The 22,851-nt window shown below is 41.5% G+C and overlaps 1 protein-coding gene across 5 annotated transcripts in view; it reads right to left on the bottom strand.

The window, feature by feature from the left end:
• BBS4 (Bardet-Biedl syndrome 4) overlaps positions 1–22,851 on the bottom strand; it is a 73,261-nt gene that overhangs the window by 5,652 nt on the left and 44,758 nt on the right. For 4 of the 5 annotated variants that reach the window (XM_020994447.2, XM_020994448.2, XM_020994451.2 and 1 more), the window contains 8 exons: positions 20,739–20,850; positions 18,988–19,060; positions 10,235–10,288; positions 5,624–5,751; positions 3,413–3,467; positions 1,929–1,997; positions 1,032–1,184; positions 773–944 (listed from right to left, as the gene is read on the bottom strand). In XM_020994447.2, coding sequence (XP_020850106.1) covers positions 773–944; positions 1,032–1,184; positions 1,929–1,997; positions 3,413–3,467; positions 5,624–5,751; positions 10,235–10,288; positions 18,988–19,060; positions 20,739–20,850 — 816 coding nt within the window. Of the gene's footprint in view, positions 1–772; positions 945–1,031; positions 1,185–1,928; positions 1,998–3,412; positions 3,468–5,623; positions 5,752–6,647; positions 6,936–10,234; positions 10,289–18,987; positions 19,061–20,738; positions 20,851–22,851 lie in introns of those variants that run through there. The other variant, XM_078150789.1, reaches the window with a different exon arrangement.

The following is a 22,851-nucleotide window of genomic DNA, read 5'->3' as shown; positions in this document are numbered from 1 at the left end:
CTGACTCATTCTACTGTCCAGTCTTCTTATCCTCACTTTACAGACATGTTAACTAATGTCTTGAGATGTTAAGTGACTTGCTCACAGATGGACAGCTAGTGAGTGCTAATACTAGGCTCATAACCCTAGACTTACCTTAATACTTAAAATCACAGAATCTCAGAATTAGAGGAGAATCGAGGTCACCTAGTCCAACCCATACCTGATCAGGAATCCCTTCTATGACATTCCCAATGATGGAGACCTCAGCGCCTATTAAGACAGCCCTTCAACTTCTGAATATCTCTAATTTATCAAGTTTCTCCTTATACTGAGCTGAAATCTGCTGCCAAGACACTTCTACCCATTAGTTCTGGTCTGAACTCAGAACAAAACAAACTTGGCTTAACCCCCTTTCCCCATGTTGGCCCTTCAAACATGCTAAAACAGCAGTCAACCCTTCTGTCAGAGAGCTGGGCTCCTTGAACCCTGGACTTTGTGACTCGGAGGCGAGGACTCTGCCCACCCTATGCCTCTGAAAGCTAGAACTTCACATTGCTGCTGTTAATGGCTGCCCAGAAGGCCACTGCATGAAAGGCCCTTCTTGCAGACAGAGGGCCTGCCTGAGCAGAGAGCGTTGGCCCCCTCCAAGTGGCTGCGCTTCCTCCCTCCGTTTTTCTGACAAACTCAGCAGCGGGAGAGCAGCACCAATGCGGATAGGACTGGAGCCGTTCCTTCCTGCTGGTCAGCGCTCCCCTGACTCCACCTTGGGGCCCGAGGGGGCATCACATACTTGCCAAGAGCATGTAAAGCTCCCCCATCTTGGGCTGGAAGTTGATAGCAGCGCTGAGGAAGTGGAAGGCAGATGCATACTGCTGCATGGTCAGGTGGACAAGCCCCAAGTTGTACAGGATCTTCCAGTCAAATGGTGCCAAGTAATTGGCTCTTTTCAAGCAGCTGATAGCCTGCAGGGAAGAGAAGTATGGCAGGAGGGCAAGGAGCTACTGAAGACCCAAGGCACCACAGAAGAGAAAGAAAAGGGAGACACTTACTGCAACATACTTCTTCTTGCCGAAGAAGCACATTCCAATGTTGTTCCATAATGGGGGACTTTCAGGCACAGAATATGCCACGACTCTGTATTTGGTGAGGGCAACATCAAAGTCGCCATGGGTCTGCATCATGCTGCCTGCTGCTAAGATGGCCTAAAAGTCCACAGGGAATATCTTTTACTGCTCAGGCAGATCATTCGTCCACCCCAGAGCCCAGAGGGAGATGCTGATCCTTGCAGGCTACATCAGCGTGAATGGATGTTTCATGGCCAATTTCCAAACTTCAAGCCTCTTTCTGTTCTCCAAATACCCACAAGGACAAAACTGTTCCATTAAAGACACTGAAACAAATGTTAAAGCTTACTCTTCACACTTCTGGGAGAGAAGCAGGGATTTCCCCATCTCCCTTTCCTCAGAAAAATGCTAGCTTTTGTCACCTCTGGTCAATGTGTCTTCTCCTGTGAGCAAGTGCCATCCCGCTGGAGTATTCTCAGGAGGCCCGGACCCATCAAGCAAAACTCTTTAAGGGGAAGGACTTTGCACGTCCTATACATATACACCCATAGCTGACTTTAACACAGTGCCTGGCATGCAGTAGGCACTTAGTATATGCTTGTTATTTCACTAAAAAAACACCAAGCCATAATGACAACCAAGAACTCATTTCCTCCCATATACTAAGACATGCCAGTTCTCCATCCCATCAGACCGTAAAGACTGTAGTGCCATCTGGCTCTGGGCATCCCACCATCCATTCTCCTAACCTCCTAACTCTCCCCAGCCCCACCCCTCCCCAAGCTCCAGGACCCTGCCTGTGTAAGATTTGCTCTGACTGGCACCAGAAACCATTATGTATAAAAGGCAGCAACATTCCCGTGGTGCTACATCCTCCGATACCTTGTAGTTGGAAGGGTCAAAAGTCAGTGCGTTTCCAAGATGTTCAAATGCCTTCTGGTAAATGCCAAGCTTGGGGGGAGGGGCAGTAAGGAAAACAAGAGAATGACATCAGAGACAGAGAAAGCTCTAGGTACGTTTAAGACCAAGGACGCAGCAACCTGAGTCCTCTGACCTTCTCTAGACAAACGAGAGATTCCCTATGGAGGAAGTCAGGTCTATCCCAAGATTAAAATCAGTAGCTTCTAGGGTTTTATAGCTTTTTCCTATGTTGTGTACAGAAGAAGGTATGGATCTGTGATGTCACTGGTACAGAGGACTCCCTGGAGAAGAAGAGCTGAAGAAACCGTGATGTATCAATGTAATGCAATATTGTTATGCTGTAAGATGTGAAGAAAATTGGGCATTCAGAGGAACCTGAGACGACTTGACTGAAATGAGACAGTGAAGAAAAAAGAACCCCAAATATACACACAATGACCATGATGAAAATCAAGTGAAGACTCATATAGTTGGTACCAAAGATCACAGTTCAAACAGATCCTTTCCATTAAGTGGTCAGAGATGAAACAGGTAAGGGGGCCTGGCCTATCCTATGGGAGGGCTTCTTTATGTTCAGGAGGTGTACTTTGTGTTAGGTTTGTTGGGACCTCTGTGCTGTGTCAAAATGAAGCACATCAGGTTTGAAAAAAAAAAAGAAAGAAAGAAACCACTGTCACCACATTCCCCTCTCCCACGCTGCTACCTGGCCAGAAGCAGCCACTCTAGTGGACCATGGTAAGCACACGGCTCTTCCCATCATCAGTTGCCAGAGGCAAAGATCTCAGGGTCCACAGGCCCACCCCCACATACCCCCAATCCTCTGTTGGACACAGTCTTTGGGAGACCTCTTCCTTCTCAGTTCAATGAAAAGAAAAAAAAAAGATGCAAAGGCCACTAGACTATGTCACTTAGGGTGGGCAGCTGTACTGCACTGAGCCATCTGAACAGGAGCTGAAAGCATGGCCCAGAGCCCCCTCCTTTTCTGAGAGCCACCCTGAACTCCACCCCGAGGAGGAAGGGGGCAGGGGAAGCGAAAGGGAAGACCTTCCTACCGTTCTCATTTCAGGTACAATTCCTGAACGCTTCAGCCTCTCTGCCCCTTGCCCCGAGGTCTTCTGATGAAAGGCCCCAACCCCAGGAGATGTGGCTTCCTGGCGACCATCACCCCTGTCTCAGTTTCACTAGGCACAGTTATTCATCCTCACTGGGCTCTCCCAGGCTGGCTAAGGAATACACTTTGGCCCCAAACAGAACTGTTCTCAAGCAGATGCTGGAAATTAGGAGACACACAAAACAATCCTCACGAAAGGCTGTTTGATCCTGTTTGATGTGGCCTGTAGTGAAAAGCATCAGGTTCACATCAAATGGCTTCAAGGAAGTATCTTTGGATCTAACTACTGGGCCATCTTCAAAGTCAGCTCATGAGTAAGGAGAGCTGGGATTACCTGTAAATAAAGTAGTCCTAAGGTTGTAAGAAGCTCTGTATTTTCCGGTGAGAACCTGTAACACAGACCAGTGCCGCTTGTCATATCAATTCTAATCAATTAGCCCCAAGTGTTATGACCCATGCCCCCCCATCCACAGGTAACCCAACCCCAGGATTCTGTCCTGGGCCCACTTTTCTCTTGCCACTCTAGCTCTGTGGTTCTAGTTATGTAGGGAATGCCCATACCTCCATAGCCAATCATCACCTCCCTCCTGAGTTCCAGGCCCACATCACCTGCTGACCACATCCACCTGACATCTCAAACTCAACATGTCTTCACAGGCCTCATTCTCTCTCTTTCTGAAACTACTCCTCTTCTTCTCTCTCCAATTTCTGTCAAGTGCATACCCCCAGACTTCCAAGGACTCGGCTCACAACCTTTGGCCTCAGCCCTCTTCCCTTTGCTTGCCCTCCCCCCCTCACCCCATCAGCAGCTGTCTTCTCTGCCCTCCCTCTAGGTCTCTTGTGGGCACTCCCATCCCCGTCATCCCGGTGGAGGTCTCATGGCCTCTTCCTCCTCTGCCTCCATCCCGTTCCTCCCCTCTCCAATCCACCCTCCACACAGCTGCCAAGACCAGACCTGACACGCCACCCCTGTTCTATTCTCTTGTGCCCCCGGGATAAAACGCCAACTCCTCCCATGGCTCCCACCAATCTTCCCTCTGCACCTCAACGTGCTGCTCCTCGCACGTGACTGAGGTTTGGCGGTGCTTCCTCCTCAGATACCTGCACTGCTCTCGCTCCTCACCCCTGCCCTTGAGAACCCCTAATTCCCTGACTGATGCCCCCAGGGGTTAGGGAGCCAAATGATGTCCTATTTACTTAACTGTGTACTCCTTGTACACACCCAGCAGAACATAAGCTTGGAGGAAAAGGACTACCTTTTTATCCTCAGTGACTAACACGGTTCCTGGAATATAGTAGCTTTTAATATACGCCGATTGAATTAAGTTGCTGAATTTCAGTGACTTCATGGGGCTGGTAATAATCCAAAAGGAGCTGTATTGTTCCGAGCTGCTTACCCACGAGAACTTCACCAAGAGCATAGAACATGCAAGTTGCTTGGCAAAACACGTTCTTTGGGTGGTCATTCTGGATGTGCTGGGGATCATTAAACATTATTATGCCTTTCTAATAAAGTGGCTGCTGATGGGCCAGAATTGTAAATAACAAAGTAACAAAACACTGCCTTGGTAAGAATAAATGTGAGCTAAGAGATGAGATGGTGTAGGACAGAAAATGGAGACTTTAGAATGAGTCAGAAAATCACTCCTGCGAAAAGTAATGAAAGAGAAACACAAGAACTGAGCAGACATTCTGCTCTCTGATAAAACTCATAAAGCACTGAAATGTATTGGGATGGCAGACCCCTGGAAAAGAAACACCCCAAGAACTGACATGTACAGAAACCCAGCAGAGGCTAATCCCCCCACAAGGAGATCAAAGAGCACCAGAGGGAAGCCAGCTAACTCCACAAGGAAGAAGCTTTGCCCCCAGTCGTCAGCCATCAAGGCTCTGTCATCTACTGATAATACTTGGGTGTCATGTAAACAGGAGGCTTCTATCCTCACACAGAATTGGACTCTCTGTGGCTGACACAGGGTCCATTCTGTGTTAAGCCTGGGGGAAGGTCTATTCCAGCAAGCACTAGCCCCCAGGTCTAAAGACTGCCAGTCAGGAACTGTGTATTCCCTCCTACAACTCTGGTCATCGAAGGGGGCCAGTTTTCCCAGCTCTGTGTACGTTCACCTTACACTGACATGCTCATTTCACACCAGGAAGACTCACACTGGTCTCTCCATCATAGAGACGCTTCACTGGCTCAACCACAAGCATTCCTCAAGGGCAGAAAGGGCTTTGGGGGTAACCCGTTTTTCAAGGAAGTGGTTTATGGATGCTCTTTCCCCACCCCACCCGTAAGACCTGAAAGCCTAAATATCTCCTTTGGCAATGGCAGCAATAAAGCAGGGATGAAGAAATTCAGAGGCTTGATGGAACCAGCTGTTAAACAATTAATACAGGAACTGTCCCAGTAATCAGGACATCTTAATAACCAAACCAGCCTGAGCAACAAACATAAAAGTCACTGCGCTTTCATTCAGATCTGCAGTACTGAAATCAGTCCGACTGTGTTTCCTTCCACCGCTAGAGAGAAAATGGATCTACTTACTCCACTGCCTTCTTATAAATGTCAATGGCCTTCTCCAGCTCCCCCTCCAGCAGATGGATTTTTCCCAACATTATATAAGTCAGGTCATGTCTGTTGAGCTGCAGAGCACTGTGCAACTGGTCTTTTGCCTATGTAGTAAAATAACCAAACCCAAAACACCAAGTCAGTGCCACACAAAGAAAAGGCAAATGGACACCCCTGTGCCATTTAGTTGATGGCTATGCTTCTATTATTATTAATAATACGGATGTGTGTTACCCAGTGTCACATCTGGGGAACCACCAGGTACTCACCTGTATGCCTTTGCTGGCAATTCAGAGCGTGTCCACCTTGTACTGTGTCACTGGCCACCTGAGAGAGGTGCTCTAAGATGCCCAATGTGGCATGAAGGCTGGTCAGCCACATGCATCATTACCTGAGCCTTGTGGTGCTCAAAGGGACTTCCTTAGCCTGTGCCCTGCCTTGAGGTGCCAGAGTTCAATCTCACTCTCCTTATGCTTGTAACAAATCTACTTCTCTGGGCAAGGGGTGTTACTCGGGATGTTTCAGAAGGAGGCTGCTCAACTGAACAAGTGCCCCCTGAGATCTGGCATGTATCAGTTAACATACAAAACACAAGGGAAGTATTTGTGTTAGACTTCCCCATATAAAGCCAAGTTTTGCATGTTTTCCTTGGCTAGCTACACCTTGCTCAATTTGACTTCCGATTCAAAACTAAGTAATGAAGGTTCTCATGATGACTCAGTCCTACATGAGTTCTTCACCAAAAGGATCCAGTGGGAAAGGAATGCGAGTTTACAATTCTTTCAATACTAGTCCTTTAAAGAAAGAACCATATTGGGGGCAGAGCCAAGATGGCAGAGTGAAAGCAGTGACTGGCTTGACTCTCCCCCAAACCCCTCCAAATACTCATAAAAAATGGCTCTAAACAAATCCTGAAGCAGCAGAACCCACAAAAAGAGAGAGTGAAACAAATTTCCAGCCCAAGACAACCTGGATGATTGACCAGAAAGGTGTATCGTACCGGGCTGGGAGTGCAGCGCAGTGTGGGTGCGCAGGCCACAGCAAACCTGGAGCAGGCCTCAGAGGACTGAATCGGGGGCAGCTGTGGAGGTTTCCAGACTCCTCAATCCACCAATGCCAAAGACAACTTAGAAGGTCAGTGGGAAAAGTCTGTTTCTGTCAGTGGGCAGAGAGGAAGGTGGGGTTTCAGCTCCATTCCCCAAGAGTGTGGCCCTGTGGGGGGGCAGCTGCTTCCTGAGCCTCCGGCCCACAGACTGAGGGGGAATCCGGTGGCTGATCAGAGAGGGATTGCAGGGATCTCTTTGCTAGTGCTGAGGCAGGAATCTCTTGCTTTGCCCGTGTGTGGATCTGGGTCCCAGTTCTGGGCGTGGGTGCTGGGATGAGGAGGAGCACTGGCATGGTGGAGCTTGTAGTGGCTGTGGAGAGAAACCCCTCCTCACAGTGACGGGACAGAAAGGAATACTTGTGGTCACAGGCCAGGAAAGGAGTAAACACCTCGCCCCTTATCATACCACCTTGGAAGAACTGAAAATTTACAGGTCCCTACAAGTATCTCTGAAAACAGCTACACAAACCCCTGAAGCTTGGGACAGTACACTCTCCACATTGGAAGCAGACTCTTACCTTAACAAGGAGTTTAAAACTCAAGTAATTGGCTGGGATCATGAGCAAGCAGTGCAAAAAGAGTCAGACTATATTATCTTACTTTGGTGAAAAAGAAGATCAAAATATACAACCAGAAGAAGACAACAAAGTCAAAGCTCCTACATCCGAAGCCTCCAAGAAAAATATGAATCAGTCCCAGGCCTTGGAAGAGCTCAAAAGGGATTTTGAGAAGCAAGGAAGGGAAGTAGAGGAAAAACTGGGAAGAGAAATGAGAGTGATGCAAGAAAATCATGAAAAACAAGTCAACAGCTTGCTAAAGGAGACCCAAAAAAATACTGAAGAAAATAACACCTTAAAAAACAGCCTAACCCAAATGGCAAAAGAGGTCCAAAAAGCCAATGAGGAGAAGAATGCCCTAAAAAGCAAAATTGGCCAAATGGAAAAGGAAGTCCAAAAGACTACTGAAGAAAATACTTCCTTAAAAATTAGAATACAGCAATTGGAAGACAATGACACTGTAAAACAAATCCAAAAGAATGAAAAATTAGAAAACAATGTGAAATATCTCATTAGAAAAACAACTGACCTGGAAAATAGATCCAGGAGAGAGAATTTAAAAATTATTGGACTATCTGAAAGCCATGATCAAAAAAAAGCCTAGACATCATCTTTCAAGAAATTATCAAGGAAAACTGCCCTGATATTTAGAACCAGAGGCAAAATAGAAATTGAAAGAATCCACAGATCTCCTCCTGAAAGAGATCCCCAAAGGAAAACTCCTAGGAATATTGTAGCCAAATTCCAGAGTTCCCAGGTCAAGGAGAAAATATTACAAGCTGCCAGAAGGAAACAATTCAAGTACTGTGGAAACACAATCAGGATAACACAAGATTTAGCAGCTTCTACATTAAAGGACCGCAGGGCATGGAATATAATATTCCGGACGGCAAAGGAGATAGGATTACAACCAAGAATCACCTACCCAGCAAAACTGAGTATAATCCTTCAGGGGAAAAAATGGTCATTCAGTGAAATAGAGGACTTTCAAGCATTCCTGATGAAAAGACCAGAGCTAAACAGAAAATTTGACTTTCAAATACAGGACTCCAATGGAACATGAAGAGGTAAACAGGAAAGAGAAATCATAAGAGACTTATTAAGATTGAACTGTTTACATTCCTGCATGGAAAGATGATATTTGTAACTCATGAGAACTTTGTCAGTATTAGGGTAGTTGAAGGAAAAAAATTGTATGTATGTATATATAAATAGATAGAGGGCACAGGGTGAGTTGAAGATTAAGGGGTCATATCTGGAGAATAAAATTAAGGGATGAGAGGATGATACTCGGAGAAGAAAGGAAGAGGTAGAATGGGGTAAATTATCTCACAAAAAAAAAACAGAAAAGAAAAGTCTCTCACAGTGGAGGGGAAACAGGGGAAGGTGAGAGGGAATGAGGGAATCTTATTCTCATAGGATTTGGCTTAAGGAAGGAATAACATACACATTCAATTGGGTATGGAAATCTGTCTTACCCTACAGGAAAATAGGGGGAGAAGGGGACAAGAGAGCAGGGGGTGATAGAGAGGAGGGCAGATTGGGAAAGAGGGTAATCAGAAGCAAATACTTCTGAGGAGGGACAGGGTCAAAAGAAAGAATAGAATAAATGGGAGGGCAGGATAGGATTAAGGGAAATAGAGTTAGTTTTTCACAACATGTCTACTAAGGAAGTGTTTTGCATAACTGCACATGTACAACCTATATTGAGTTGCTTGCCTTTTCAATGAGGGTCGGTGGGGAGGGAGGAAGGGAGAAAATTTGGAACTCAAAGTTTTAAAAACACATGTTTTAAAAAAATGTTTTCACATGCAACTGGGAAATAAGAAATACAGGAAATGGGGTACAGAAGTCTATCCTGCTCTACAGGAAAATAGAAGGGGAAGGGGATAAGAGAAGGGAGGGGGGAGAGATAGAAGAGAAGGCAGACCAGGGGAAGGGATATTCAGAATGCATGCCATCTTGGGGTGGGGGGAGGGGTGAGAAATTTGGAACTCAAAAACTTGTGGAAGTGAATATTGAAAACTAAAAATAAATAAATTTATATTACAAAAAAAAAAGAAAGAACCATATTAAACAAGGAGATGACAGAAAGGAATTGTTCATCCCTTGCCATTTTCTAGGAGGATACCCACACTGCCCCAAGTCATCCAAGTTTTCATCATTCATTTTACATCCCTGTGCTGCTCTACAGAAGGTACTACATGTTCCTCAACCCTTCTTCCAGTGGCTATTCGTCACTCCGTGCTTTTCATTCACCAGCTGAATTGGCCACCCCACTCCTTACATCAGGGCAACTTTGTTCTCTTGGATTGAGTTACCTAGGATACCTAATAGTTGCTGTTTTAAACTGATCTTTAGTGACTTAATATACATTGAAATACAAATTCTTCTCTTGGAAATTAAATCTGAACACCGAAAAGCCTCCGACAAGCTCTCCGACATCAGATCTACTTAAAGCTGACAATCAATCTCTACCGCATGAGGTTAAATCAAATGACGTCAGAACCCATGGTGAGCAGTGAAATGGTTATAGCTCTTGTAGAGATTCACTTGAAAGGTCTACTAGAATGTTGCAAACATCACAATTTGAGGAGCAGGGAAGGGACAGCAGAATGAGGAAGGTCACATTTCAGGTTACTACTGCCTCCCAGGAGCCCCCAAGCTTTTCTTTAAAAAAAATACCTAAAACCACAGGGTAATTACAAAAGCAAAAGGCAGAAATGTGGGAGAAACTTATAAAACTAATATTCACTATGCTATTTCTAAGCAATAAGACCTAAACATTTTAAGTCCTAGCAATTGGATGACCTATTTCCCCAAGTCACATGAATGAAAACAACAACAATACAATGAGACTAAAGTATGGCGAATCATCGTCAGTGAAATCCCCTGCCCACAGGAAAACCTGTTTGTGCCAATTACCTTGTTGAAATGCTTCAGGTACATGTAGCAGACTCCTAAGTTGTGGCAGATCTCCTGTGCACAAGAGAAGAACAACAGCATCAGCTAAGACTTCACAGCTGGCAAACGGGCAGAAGAAAGCAGTATGCTGTGCAGAGAGTCTTTGCTCAGTCAAGTCTCAGTCCGCAAACACAAACTGCAGCTGCTTTTCAATCAAGGATTTTAAATGTGTTCACTGATGTCTAACAGACGATTAAATGCTGTAAATCGGGGTCCTTGGTGAGAAACAAAGAGTACAGACTCTCGAAGTGACAAAAGCAAAGTGACCAGGTGATTTTCTCCCTAAGAAAGCAGAGGCTGAGAGAGCTCCTACTGAGCACTGAACTAAAACGGGGCCTTGAAATGAAGATTAATTGGCAGAATCGAGGAAGAAGAGCACAATCCCAGCAGGAATCTGAGTAAAGGCAGCCCTCTGGTTTGGAGATGACAAGCACCTGTGTTCTAAATTGTAAACCTGACCCCCCCAAAAAAAAATCAAATAAGAGGCTGACATCATTGAAGGGAAGAAATGCACCTGATCTTCAGCTTTAAAAACTGCACCCAGCATTTGGAAGAAATACTCAGGACTCTAGTATCTTAGACACAAACTCGTCAAGCAGATTTATTATTCTAAGCATCTCTGCTTAGAGAAAACTCTAAAGACAAAGAGATCCATCTGGCTTTTGAAAATCTTTCTGCCCAAGCCAACTGAACACATGCAGGTTATAGGGTTCAAGAACAAAGAAAAATCATCCATAACTAAGACTGAACAAAAGTACAAAGTTTAGTAACAGCTTTAGATTCCTGAAACAGAACAGCAGTAACAACTTCTAGCACACCTGGAGCGTCATTTTCCTGAAATCAACCATTCCTTTTGAACCATTTCTTCCAGAGACTCTCTTCTCAGTCTGGTCAAAGGTGAACTCAAGAGACACTTCTTGCTTTTAATCTGATCATTACCCTAATCACTGTCATGGAGGAACCATTCCTGGGATGACCCAGCTTCTCCTGTTAGGACCTGGGCTCCATGAACTTCTTTTGTTAATGTATTGTTAACTGAATTTAATAAAACTGATTTCCTTTGCAATCTTGTGTGTGTGTGTGTGTGTGTGTGTATTTTTTTATGCGTTTTAATGCATTATTCTGAGAAAGGATGGATAGTTTTAGTGGACTGCCAAAGAGGTCCAGGACACAAAAAAAGGTGAAGAATCCCTGTTTTAGAGACAGCATTGATAATTACTATGTAAAAAGATTTTAGTTACTAAAATAAAAGACTTTATTTCAGAATTACTAGTAAAAGAAATACAGATAATGTTTCTCATTCATACCAGAATAAAGTAACGTATGTAGCCCAAAGAGGAAAGAAGAAAAGTGTAGTGTGCTTTGACACAGACTAACACCACGTGATTTAAAATGATTTCTACTGGAATACTGTGACATAATGGAAAGAGTTGGCCCCAGAGTCATAAGACCTGGGTTCATATTTTAAATCAGAAACTTCCTAGCTATGTGACCCGGGTCAGTAACTTTATTTGCAGACCCTCATGTTCATTTTCTGTACAAAAGACATTAATACCATTTGCACAAGATTTTTTATAAATAGAAAATATAAAACATGGACCCATTTAGCGCTTTCCACAAGTATTAGCTATTATTGCTAAATCATCTGGCATTCTCAGTCACTGGGGCAATGGGAGACAGTCTCAGAGAGAGCAGGATTACCATGTTCTGCAGGCTGCCCACAGCTGTGAAAGAGAGATGCCCAAGGAGACAGAAGGAATTCTAACCACCCAAGTCCTACCGGGAGGCAAGGCTCTATTAGCTCCAAGAGGGAAACTACTACCTACCCAATCTATGTCTGCTGAGCAAATGAATAAGATACATTTGTAAGTTCTTACTTCGATGTGGCAATGGACATATCCGGGAAATGGAAAAGCTATTCCTTCTTAACTTGTTTCCTTAGCCCCATAACAACTCTCCAAAGGGAAAAGGCTCACAGGTTCCACATGAGTAGGGCTAAACTCATCAACTACCTACTCCCTTACCTCTATTTTTAAAATTTTATTTATTTTATTCTGAACTTAAGAAATAAAGCAAGCATTTCCATAACAGAACAGAAAAAAGATGATTGCACATGAAATGCAAATCTATTATGTACTATTTACTATTCTTTTAAAATACATAATATATATACTACATAAATATATAAATATATATTATGTACATATATATATATATATATTTATATTTATATATATATATAACTTTTTCCCCCTTTTTTTCTCCCCCCCCAGAGATGGCTACCATTAGACGTACGTGTGTGTGTGTGTGTGTGTGTGTGTGTGTGTGTGTGTAAAGCCATTCTATACATACTGCTATTTATCAGTTCTTTCTCTAGAAGCAGACAGCATCTTCCTTCATAGGTTGTTTGTAGTTAATTTGTGCTATTTATAATAGTCAAAATGATTTATTCACTCAAAGCTGTTCTTAAAACAACATTATTATTACTATATAAAATGTTCTCTTGGTTCTGTTCATTTTGCTCTTCATTATTTCAATCCATGTTTTTCTAAAATCAACCAGCTCATCATTTCTTACAGCACAGAAGTATTCCATCATGATCATATTCCACAACTTGTTCAGCCATTCTCTAACTGACATAAATCCCCACAATTTCCAGTTCTTTGCCACACAAAAAGAGCTGCTATAAACACTTTAAAACATATATGTTCTTTTCCTTTTTCCCTAATTATCTTTGGAAACAGACCTAGTAGCGGTATTGCTGGGTCAAAGGGTAAAGGCAATTTAATAACTTTGGGCACGATTCCAGATTGACCTTCAAAATGATTGGATCAGTTCACAATTCCACCAATAGTGAATTAGCGTCCCAATTTTTCCATAACCCCTCCAACATCTGTCACTTTCCTCTTCAATCATTTTAGCCAATCTGGTATGAGGAAGTGTGATTAACAAGAAAACAAAACTCTGCTAAAATACAATAACCAACATTGTAACAAATTGTCAAAGTTAAATGACATATCTTTTTCTGTTAATAAGCTGCTTTTCGGAGAATGTTCCTCAGAAAGTTATCTGTTAACGTCAAAACAAAATGTACCAAAAAAAATTTTTAAAAACCCACAAAGAACGAACAGTTCCCTCAAAAGTTGAAAGGAAGGAAAAGCAAAGTATTCAATAGTGGAGGGAAGCAAGTATTCTGGACCAGGTGATGGAGAATCATTTATCCAGATAAAGGATTCATTTCAGGCAAGCCCAACCAAAAAAAAAAATAAGGCAGATATACAAAAAATAAAATAAGTAATTATTTGTATTGTAAAAGACTTCATTAAAGTATTTCTTTAAATGGTAACTTTTTAAATTCATTGAAAATGATTTAGCTTGAAAGAAGGCTCCAAATGCCTACTAATAATCAAATACAAATCAAAACAAATGTGAGCTTTTACTCCACAGCCATGAAACTGCCAAAGATGATAAAAAATGGAGAGAGTCAATGGTGCGGAAAGATGGGCACACTAAGGCACTGCTGGTGGAGCTGTGAACTGGTCCAATCATTTGGAAAAGTAATTTGGGATTATCAAGAGGGAGACTAAAACATACATACTTTCTGATCCAGAGATTCCACTAAGTATATACTCCAAAGAGGCCAATGACAAAAAAAGGCCCCATATATGTACCAAAAATATACAATAGGGTTTTTTTTTTTACCATTTTAAAATAAACTGTAAATATATTTTTTTACATCACCACAGTTTCTCCCACTATCCCTTCATCTCACCCTCACAGAGAACCATCACATATAACAAATAATATTTTTACAGACACAAAAAGAAAAAGAAGAAAAATCAGGATCACTGATCAATACAGAGAACAAAAGTCAGAAAATACATGCAGTATACAATCCTGATGGGCTTCCCACCTCTGCAAAGGCATGAGGTGGGAATGTCTTCTCATATCTCTTCTTTCAAGACATGTTTTTTATCATTTTACAATATTCACTTTTGTGGAGTTTTTGGTGGTTCTTTCCATTTACGTGGCTGCAGTCATTGTACATTTTGTTCTTCCACTTAATTCATGCTGTATCCGTTCATGTAGATCTTTCCTTCCTTCTCTGTATTCATCACATTTGCCATTTTTACCACTCAGGAACATTCCATTACATTTATATACCACAGTTTGTTTAGCAATTACGCAAACTTTAGGCATCTATTTTGTTTCTAATTCTTTGCTATCACAAAAAGTGCTGCTATAAATACTTTTGGTATACATGGGTATTTTCTTCTTACAATGGCCTCCTTGGGGTGTAAGTTTAATAAGTCAAAGGGTATGGATATTTCAGTTTCTTTATTTGTATAATTCTAAATTGCTTCACTACACAGTTCTATTTATTTACAGCTCCAGGGGGCAGAACCAAGATGGCTGAGAAAAGTCAGGGACTCACCTCAACTTTCTCAAATTCCCCACCAAACAACTTTAAATAATGCCTCAAAGTGAACTCTGGAGTGGCAGAATCCACAAAAGAAAAAATTTTCTACCCCAAGACAACTGAGAAAGTTGGCAGGAAAGGACTGTCACACCTGGATGTAAGTGGAGTTCAGTCCAGCTCAGGCTCCATCCCAGCAAACCAGCAGCAGGCCTTGGGGGTGACTGAATCATCTATGGCACTGGAAGCTTCCAGAACTCTTAGCCCACAGATGGTAAGGAAGTTGGATAACTGGGTAGAAGGGGATTACAGAGGTTCCTTTACTGGCACAGGGTGCAGGACTCTGTTGCATTACCCATACTTAGATCTGGGTCACAGTCCTGGGTCACAGTCCGAGGGTAAGTAGGAGGACTAGCACACCAGAGCTTGCCACACAGGGTAGCAGGGACCCTGGTCATAGTTCCAGGGTGGAAAAGAGTGCTTGTGATCGCTCACAGACCAGGACATAGGCCAGAAAAGTAGTAACACGCCTCTCCTCAGATCATACTACCTTGGAAGAAACGAAAACTTGCAAACCCTCTAGAATTAGCCATAAAAACAGCTACATAAAAAACCTGAAGCTTAGGACAATGCCCCCTCCACCCTCCAAGCAGATCCCAACTTTAACATAAAGTTGTAAGTCAAGAAATAGGCTGGAAAATGAGAAAACAACAGAAAAAGAACCTGACAGAAAGTTACTATGATGAGAGGGAAGAACAAAACACAAATTCAGAAGAAGACAACAAAGTCAAAACTGCTACATCCAAAATCTCAAAGAAAAATATGAATTGGTCTCGGGGCCAAAAAGAATTCCTGGAAGAGTTTAAAAAGGATTTTTAAAAACCAAATAAGAGAGGAAGAAGAAATCCACTGAAGAAAATAACTCCTCAAAAAGGAGAACTGGCCAAATGGAAACGGTGGTATAAAAGCTCAGTGAAGAAAAAAATCTCTTAAAAATCAGAACTGGGCAAGTACAAGCTAATGACCCCATGAGACATCAAGAATCAATCAAACAAAATCAAAAGAATGAAAAAATAGGAGAAAGTATCAAATATTTCAATGGAAAAACAACTGACCTGGAAAACAGATGCAGGAGAGATAATTTAAGAGTTATTGGACTTCCTGAAAGCCCTGCCCAAAAAAAAGAGCCTGGACATCCCGGTTTTTTTTCCAAGGAAAACTGCCCTTATATACTAGAACTAGAAGGTAAAATAGAAATGGAAAGAATCCACCAATCACCTCCTGAAAGAAATCCCAAGATGAAAACTCCTAGGAATATTATAGCCAAATTCTAGAGCTCCCAGGGCAAGGATGAAATATTGCAAGCAGCCAGAAAGAAACAATTCAAAAATTGTGGAGCTACAGTCAGGATAACACAAAATTTAGCAGCTTCTACATTAAAGGATCAGAGGGCTTGGAATACGATATGCTGGAGGGCAAAAAAGCTAGAATTACAACCAAGAATCACCTACCCAGCAAAACTGAGTATAAAACTTTGGTGTAGAAAATGGACATTTAATGAACTAGAGGACTTCAAGCATTCTGATAAAAAGCCCAGAGCTGAAAAGAAAATGTAACTTTCAAATACAAGACTCAAGGGAAACATGAAAACGTAAACAGAAAAGAGAAATTATAACAGATTCAATAAGGTTAAATTGTTTACATTACTACATGAGAAGATGATACTTGCAACTCCTAAGAACTTTCTCATTTTTAGGGCAGTTAGAAGTAATATACATATAAGACATAGGTCTGAGCTGAATCTGATGGGATATTATATGGGGTAAGAAAGGAATGCACTGAGAGAAGGGGAAAAGGAGAGGTAGAATGGCATGAAAAAGCTTTACATGGAGGGGAAGAGTTAAAGCAGAGCACTGAATCTTACTCTTATCAGAATTCAGAAAGGAGATAAGAGAAGTAAGGAGGCTGATACAAAGGAGGGTGGATTGGGGGAGGTGGTAGTCAGAAGCAAAACAATTTTGAGGATGGAGGGGGTGAAAGGAGAGAGTGTGTAGGATAGATAAGGGGGAAAGAGAATGGAGGGAAATACATAGTAATTATGTCTGTTAAAAAAATTTACAGCCAGTTTCTCTGAAAGGCCTCATTTCTCAAATATATAGAGAACTGAATCAAACATATAAAAATAAGAGTCATTCCTCAACTGATAAATGCTCAAAGGATATGAACAGGCAGTTTTCAGATGAAATAATCAAAGCTATCTACAGTCATATGAAAACTGCTGTAAATCACTATTGATTAGAGAAATGAAAATTAAAACAATTCTGAGGTACCACCCCATACCTCTCAGATCGGCTAATATGACAGAAAAGGAAAATGATAATGTCGGAGAAGATGTGGGGAAAACTAAGACACTAATGCACTGTTGGTGGAGTTGTGAACTGGTCCAAGCATTCTGTAGGACAATTTGGAACTATGCCCAAAAGGTTATAAAACCAGTATACCCTTTGATGCAACAATACCACTACTAGGTCTGTATCCCAAAGAGATTAAAAAAAAAAAGGAAAAGGATCCACACGTACAGAAATATTTATAGCAGCTCTTTTTGTGGTGGCAAAGAACTGGACACTGAGGGGACGCCCATCAATTGGAGAATGGCTGAACAAGTTGTAATATATGATTGTGATGGAGTACTCTTGTGGTATAAGAAATGTTGAGAGGGGTGGTTTTAGAAAAACCTGGGAAGAGTTGATCTAAACTGATGCAAAGTGAAGTGAGCAGAACCAGGAGAACATTGTATGTAGTTACAGCAATATTGTACAATGATCAACTGTGAATGACTCAGCTCTGATCAATACAATGATCTAAGACAATTCCAAAGGACTTATGATGAAAAATGCTACCTAGTTTCAGAGAAAGAACTGATGGAGTCTGAATGCAAATCAAAGCATAATTTTTTAAAACTTCCTTTATTTTTCTTGTTTATTTTTTTTGGAGGGTGAAGTCTATGTTTTCTTTCACAACATGACTAACAAGGAAATCTGTTTGGGAAAAGTCTGTGAGTGTGGAACACTACATACAATCTCAGACCTTTGTGATGTCTTGGTTAGTTGCATTGAACTTTCTATCTTTTCGCTTTTGTAATTCTTTATTATATAAGATGGATTTCTGGGAAGAAAGGATGAAGGGAGATACAGTGGGAAATGTCTGTAGTTGACATGAAAACAAAAGATGTCAATAAAATTTATTTTTAAAAATAATTTAATGTACGTAATTCAGAAATCCACCTATAGTGAAGCATTTCTAAAACTGTGTTCTGCAGAACCCTGACATACCAAGATCAGGGGGTTCAGAGAAGAAAAAAATTGTGGTGATAGACAAGCACATACAACAACCCCACGTGCTTAACTGTCTGTGTCTGTCTTTTGTTAAGTAATGCTGCAGTTGCTATTTCTCTATCACAACCAGCATGAAATATAAAATCCTCTACTTGGCACTCGAAGCTCAGTATGCCATGCCCCTACTCTCCTCTACCTTTCTAGTCTTCTTACACTTTACTCACCCTCCCTGCAAGTACTCTGTCATCCAGTGACACTGGCCTCCTGGCTCTTTCCTGAACAAAACCCCCATCTCCAAACTACCGGCATTCTCTCTGGCCTTCCCCCATTCCCTTAACTCCACCTTCTGGCTTCCCTGGCTTCCTTTAAGTCCCAGCCCTTCTCAATCCCCCTTATCTTGCTGGTACATGGCTGTGTGCGAGTCATCTCCCCTACTGGAGCAGGGACAGGCTTTTGCTTTTTTGTGTGTGCTTAGCACAGTGCCTGGCACACAGTAAGTACTTAATAAATGCTTACTGATAGGAAAAGACATTCAGATGAGCTGTCTGATCTCATGTGCATGTGCATGTTTACACACATGTATGTGTGTTACGTGCATGTGTTTCATATCAGTGTATGTGTGTATATCTGCATGTATGTGCATAGTATATGTGAACACCTATCTTATGTGTATGTGTGTATGTATATGTATGTGTGTATACACATATACTTACATATGCTTATGTATAGAAGATATATTCAAAAGAAATACATGGTAATTAATCAATGCACATTGGATGTATATGGCTCAAGCTTTGGTATCAGATTCTTTGTCAACAGCAGCTCACTATGCCCCATATAAGACCAAGACGAGCATTAACATACAATTAATACAATATAAATTACAACAGGATATATTAACTTGATAAATGATAACATATGCATAATTCCTAATTGAAAAGAAGTGAAAGTTTTCTGCTTACCCAATCTTTCTGGTTAAGTTTAGCTGCCTCATTATACACCTCGACAGCAGCTTTATGTTTCCCCAAAAGAAATCTGCAGAAGAAATGGAATTTGCATAATTATGAAAATCACTCTTCTTACCCAATTAACCCACAAGCCTAACATTTCAGGCACATCCTTTACTTATATGGTCTTAGGAAGCTTCTTCAAAGTAAATTGTTTTGCTTGTTTGACCAGCAGGATGAAGAGCAGAATGACCATTTCCAGGTTTTATCTAGAGTTTTCTTCCTTCCCCATCTAGGAACTGAATGTTGAGAGCCAGGCGGACTTGTCAGATGCCAAAGCTCTGACTTTCCAAAAAATAATAACAGATGACATTTATGTGGGAACTCACAGTTACAAAGCCTACATACATTATTTCATTTGATCCTCACTACAATTTATCCAGCGTCATCATTCCTATTTTATAGATTAAAAAAACTGAACAGCTGAGAGGTTAAGGGATTTGCCCACTCCCCTTAAGTCCAATGTTCTTTCCATGGAATCCAGGAAGAAGAATGAGTTACACTGAGGCTGAGACATGAAATTAAAGCGATAAAAACAGCCACAAAAAAGAAAGAGCTCACACACAGACACCTAGACCCACATGTAAGGAGCTATGGAACCTCTGTACGGCTGTTCTCCCTACTGTGGAACTCCAGCTTCTGATGCAATGCTGAGACAAGGTCTGGAGCACCCATCTGTAGTGCAGTAGAACAATATTTTCTTTTAAGAAACATTCAGAGATGTGTGTCAGACCACTAGTGTTCTATGAAACCAGTTAAGAATGGGGGCAGCTAGATGGCACAGTGGATAGAGCACTGGCCCTGGAGTCAGGAGGACCTGAGTTCAAATCTAACCTCAGACACATAGTACTTTCTAGCTGTGAGACTCTGGGCAAGTCACTTAACCCCAACTGCCTCTCTAAAAAAAAAAAAAGAAAAAAAAGAAACCAGTTAAGAATCAGTGATATGGACCCCGACATTCCATCCCCACTGTTGTTAACAATCCCAGTAGTTGTTAAGTATAAAAAGGTATATAAGGCTATATTAAGTATATAAATGTAAGCTGTTATTATGCTTCTATTATTTTCCTTTGGAGAAACAATGTTTCGACTTCCGAATTCTGTTTAACTAACACTCCATGTACAAAATTCAGTACAAATATCTACCAAAAAATTAACTACACTGCCTTCCTACCTCAATGCTAAGACATGTTAACATTATCCAACAGTCAAACTCTATCTCCCCAGACGCAAACCTATGTGATTTCTTGGAGTTTAAGAAGACAGAAAAAAAGGAAACAGAAATGAACTGCTTAAAGAACTTTGGATATACAAAAATCTAGGTGTAAAGGATGAGAGATTCCTTTCCATTATCCAGAAATAAGAGTCAGGAACCTAACCAAGGAAAGCTCCCTAGCTGTCAATCAGCCATAGAATCCCACAGCAGAGGCATGAGGGCTATGTACATGATTAAATCAGTTCCTATCAATCTGAACTGCAAATAAACAGTTCTTTAAAATTAAACATTCAGTTCATTACCTACCATGTTTCTCTCACACATTCTAGAAATAATTCTCACTGTAAAAAGGAAGCATACTTTATGTTATAAATCTACATTCTCTTAAGTACCTGCTGGCAGGCTGCCACTGTAGACGATGGTACCAAGAAGACTGCAGCATTTGAAAGGCTACTCTAAACTCCACAATTCCAATGCCAGTGGATACTTACAAGGACCTGGCCACCTGCTTGAGGTTGTCGGCATTCTGAGGATTGAGAACAGCACAAGACTGAAAGAGTTCTAGAGACTCCTGGATATTCCCTTCAAGGCGATATATTAAAGCTATGGGGAAACAAACAAAAAGCAAGTAAAACCATGCCCTGGACAGAGGAGACTGGCTATCAGAAGCAAAGCCTGTTAGGAAAGAATTTAACATAAACCCTATTAATATATTTTCCCAGAAGCACTGCATCAGTGAAGATCTAACTAAAGAAGGGATCTGGATGTCAAAATGCCCCTGAAATAAATTACATTGAGGTTATCCACAACCTTACAACCCGTAGCTATCTTCCCTTAGCATTTCCTTGCAAAATGACTAGCACCGTCCAAGTAAGCGTGGAGTGCCCACCGGATGTTCCAACAGCATCACTCTTCCTCTGGGGGGAGGACTCCTTTGCCTGCTGTCACCTGATCATTTCAAGAAGGAATCTCCATGGGGAAGCTAGGTGGCACAGTGGAAAGAGCAATGACCCTGGATTCAGAAGGACCTGAGTTCAAATCTGGCCTCAGACACATAACACTTACTAGCTGAGTGACCCTGGTCAAGTCACTTAACTCCACTGCCTAACAAAAAAAAAAAAAAAAGGAAGGAATCTCCAGAATAGGACATGGACCCCTTTGGCAGTATGTTGAAGCCTAGAGACCTCTTCTCAAAATGTTTTCAAACCCACAAAATAAAATATATGAGGCTACGAAGCAAGACAATTATATTGAAATGCAGTTATCAAAACAGCTTAAAAAAGCAAGTTTGTAGACCCCAGGTTAAGGATCCCTGCTCTAGATCCTTGCCACATGTTGGCCCCAGGCTGCTCTCTGATTCTAATAAAAAGGAGTTGAGTGATTGTTCAGACTCTTCTGTCCGTCCAAAACCAAGAACTTTTCTTTTTTTTCTTTATTTTGATTTATCAATTTATTTTGATTTATCAACAATCACTTCCATATGCTTTTGAGTTTTAAATTTTTCTCCCCCTTCCTCCCCACCACCCTCCCCAAGACGATGCACAATGTGATACAGGCTATACATTTACATTCCTATTAAACATATTTTCATATTAGTGAAGTTGTAAGTAAAAATTAAAACCAACAGGAGGAACCATCAGAAAGAGGAAACAAAACTCAACAGAAGAGAAAAAAAAAGGTAGTGATTCACAGTTATGACTACTCTGTGTCTTTTTCTCCAATCTTTTTTCCCCGTTTATGCTTTTCTTTCTCCTCTCTTCCTTCCCCCCCTCACCAGTACTTTGCTTTTGACCACCGCCTCCTTCAGTCTCTCATCTCTTTTATTATCCCCCTCCCCCCTCTTCCCCTTTACTCCCACTGCTTCTTCCCTCCCTTCTATCCCCCCTCCCTTTTCTTTCCACTTTTCCCTCCTACTGCCCATAGGGCAAGTTAGATTTCTATACCTAACTGATTATGTTATTCCCTTTCTTGAGCCAAATCTGATGAGAGCAAGGTTCAAACAATGCTCACCCCCCCCTTCTTTCCCTCTCCTGTAATAGGATTTTCTGTCTTTTCCTGTAATGTAATTTACCCTTGTCTGACTCCTCCTTTCTCAGTATATTTTCTAAGATCAGACTTATCCACTTACTTGGATCTATTTAACCCACTTGATTAGATTTTTTTTATCATTATATCAAAGTTAACTAATATCCACCCCCTTTATGTAGACTCCTTTAACATGGTGTAATAACAATACAGTTCTCAAGAGTTGCAAGTGTCATCTTCCCTTGTAGGGATGTAAACAGTCTGCCCTTATTAACAACATTTTGTATCTTTCTGTCCCATTTACCTTTTTATGTCTTTCTTGAATCTTGTACTTGAAGATCAAATTTTTTGTTGAGCTCTGGTCTTTTTATGAGGAAGGTTTGGAAGTCCCCTATTTCATTGAATATCCATCTCCTTCCTTGAAGAATCATGCTCATTTTTGCAGGGTAGTTGATCCTTGGCTGTAATCCAACCTCCTGTGCCTTATGGAATATCATGTTCCATGCCCTGTGGTCTTTTAATGTAGAAGCTGCAAGGTCCTGTGTAATTCTGACTGTGGTTCCATGATATTTAAATTGT

This window comes from Phascolarctos cinereus, unplaced genomic scaffold (assembly GCF_003287225.1).
Source record: "Phascolarctos cinereus isolate Bilbo 61053 unplaced genomic scaffold, phaCin_HiC Scaffold_3;HRSCAF=262, whole genome shotgun sequence".
NCBI classification, from domain to species: domain Eukaryota; kingdom Metazoa; phylum Chordata; class Mammalia; order Diprotodontia; family Phascolarctidae; genus Phascolarctos; species Phascolarctos cinereus.
The sequence above is the reverse complement of the archived record's forward strand: the minus strand, read 5'-3'. Positions and strand labels throughout refer to the sequence as shown.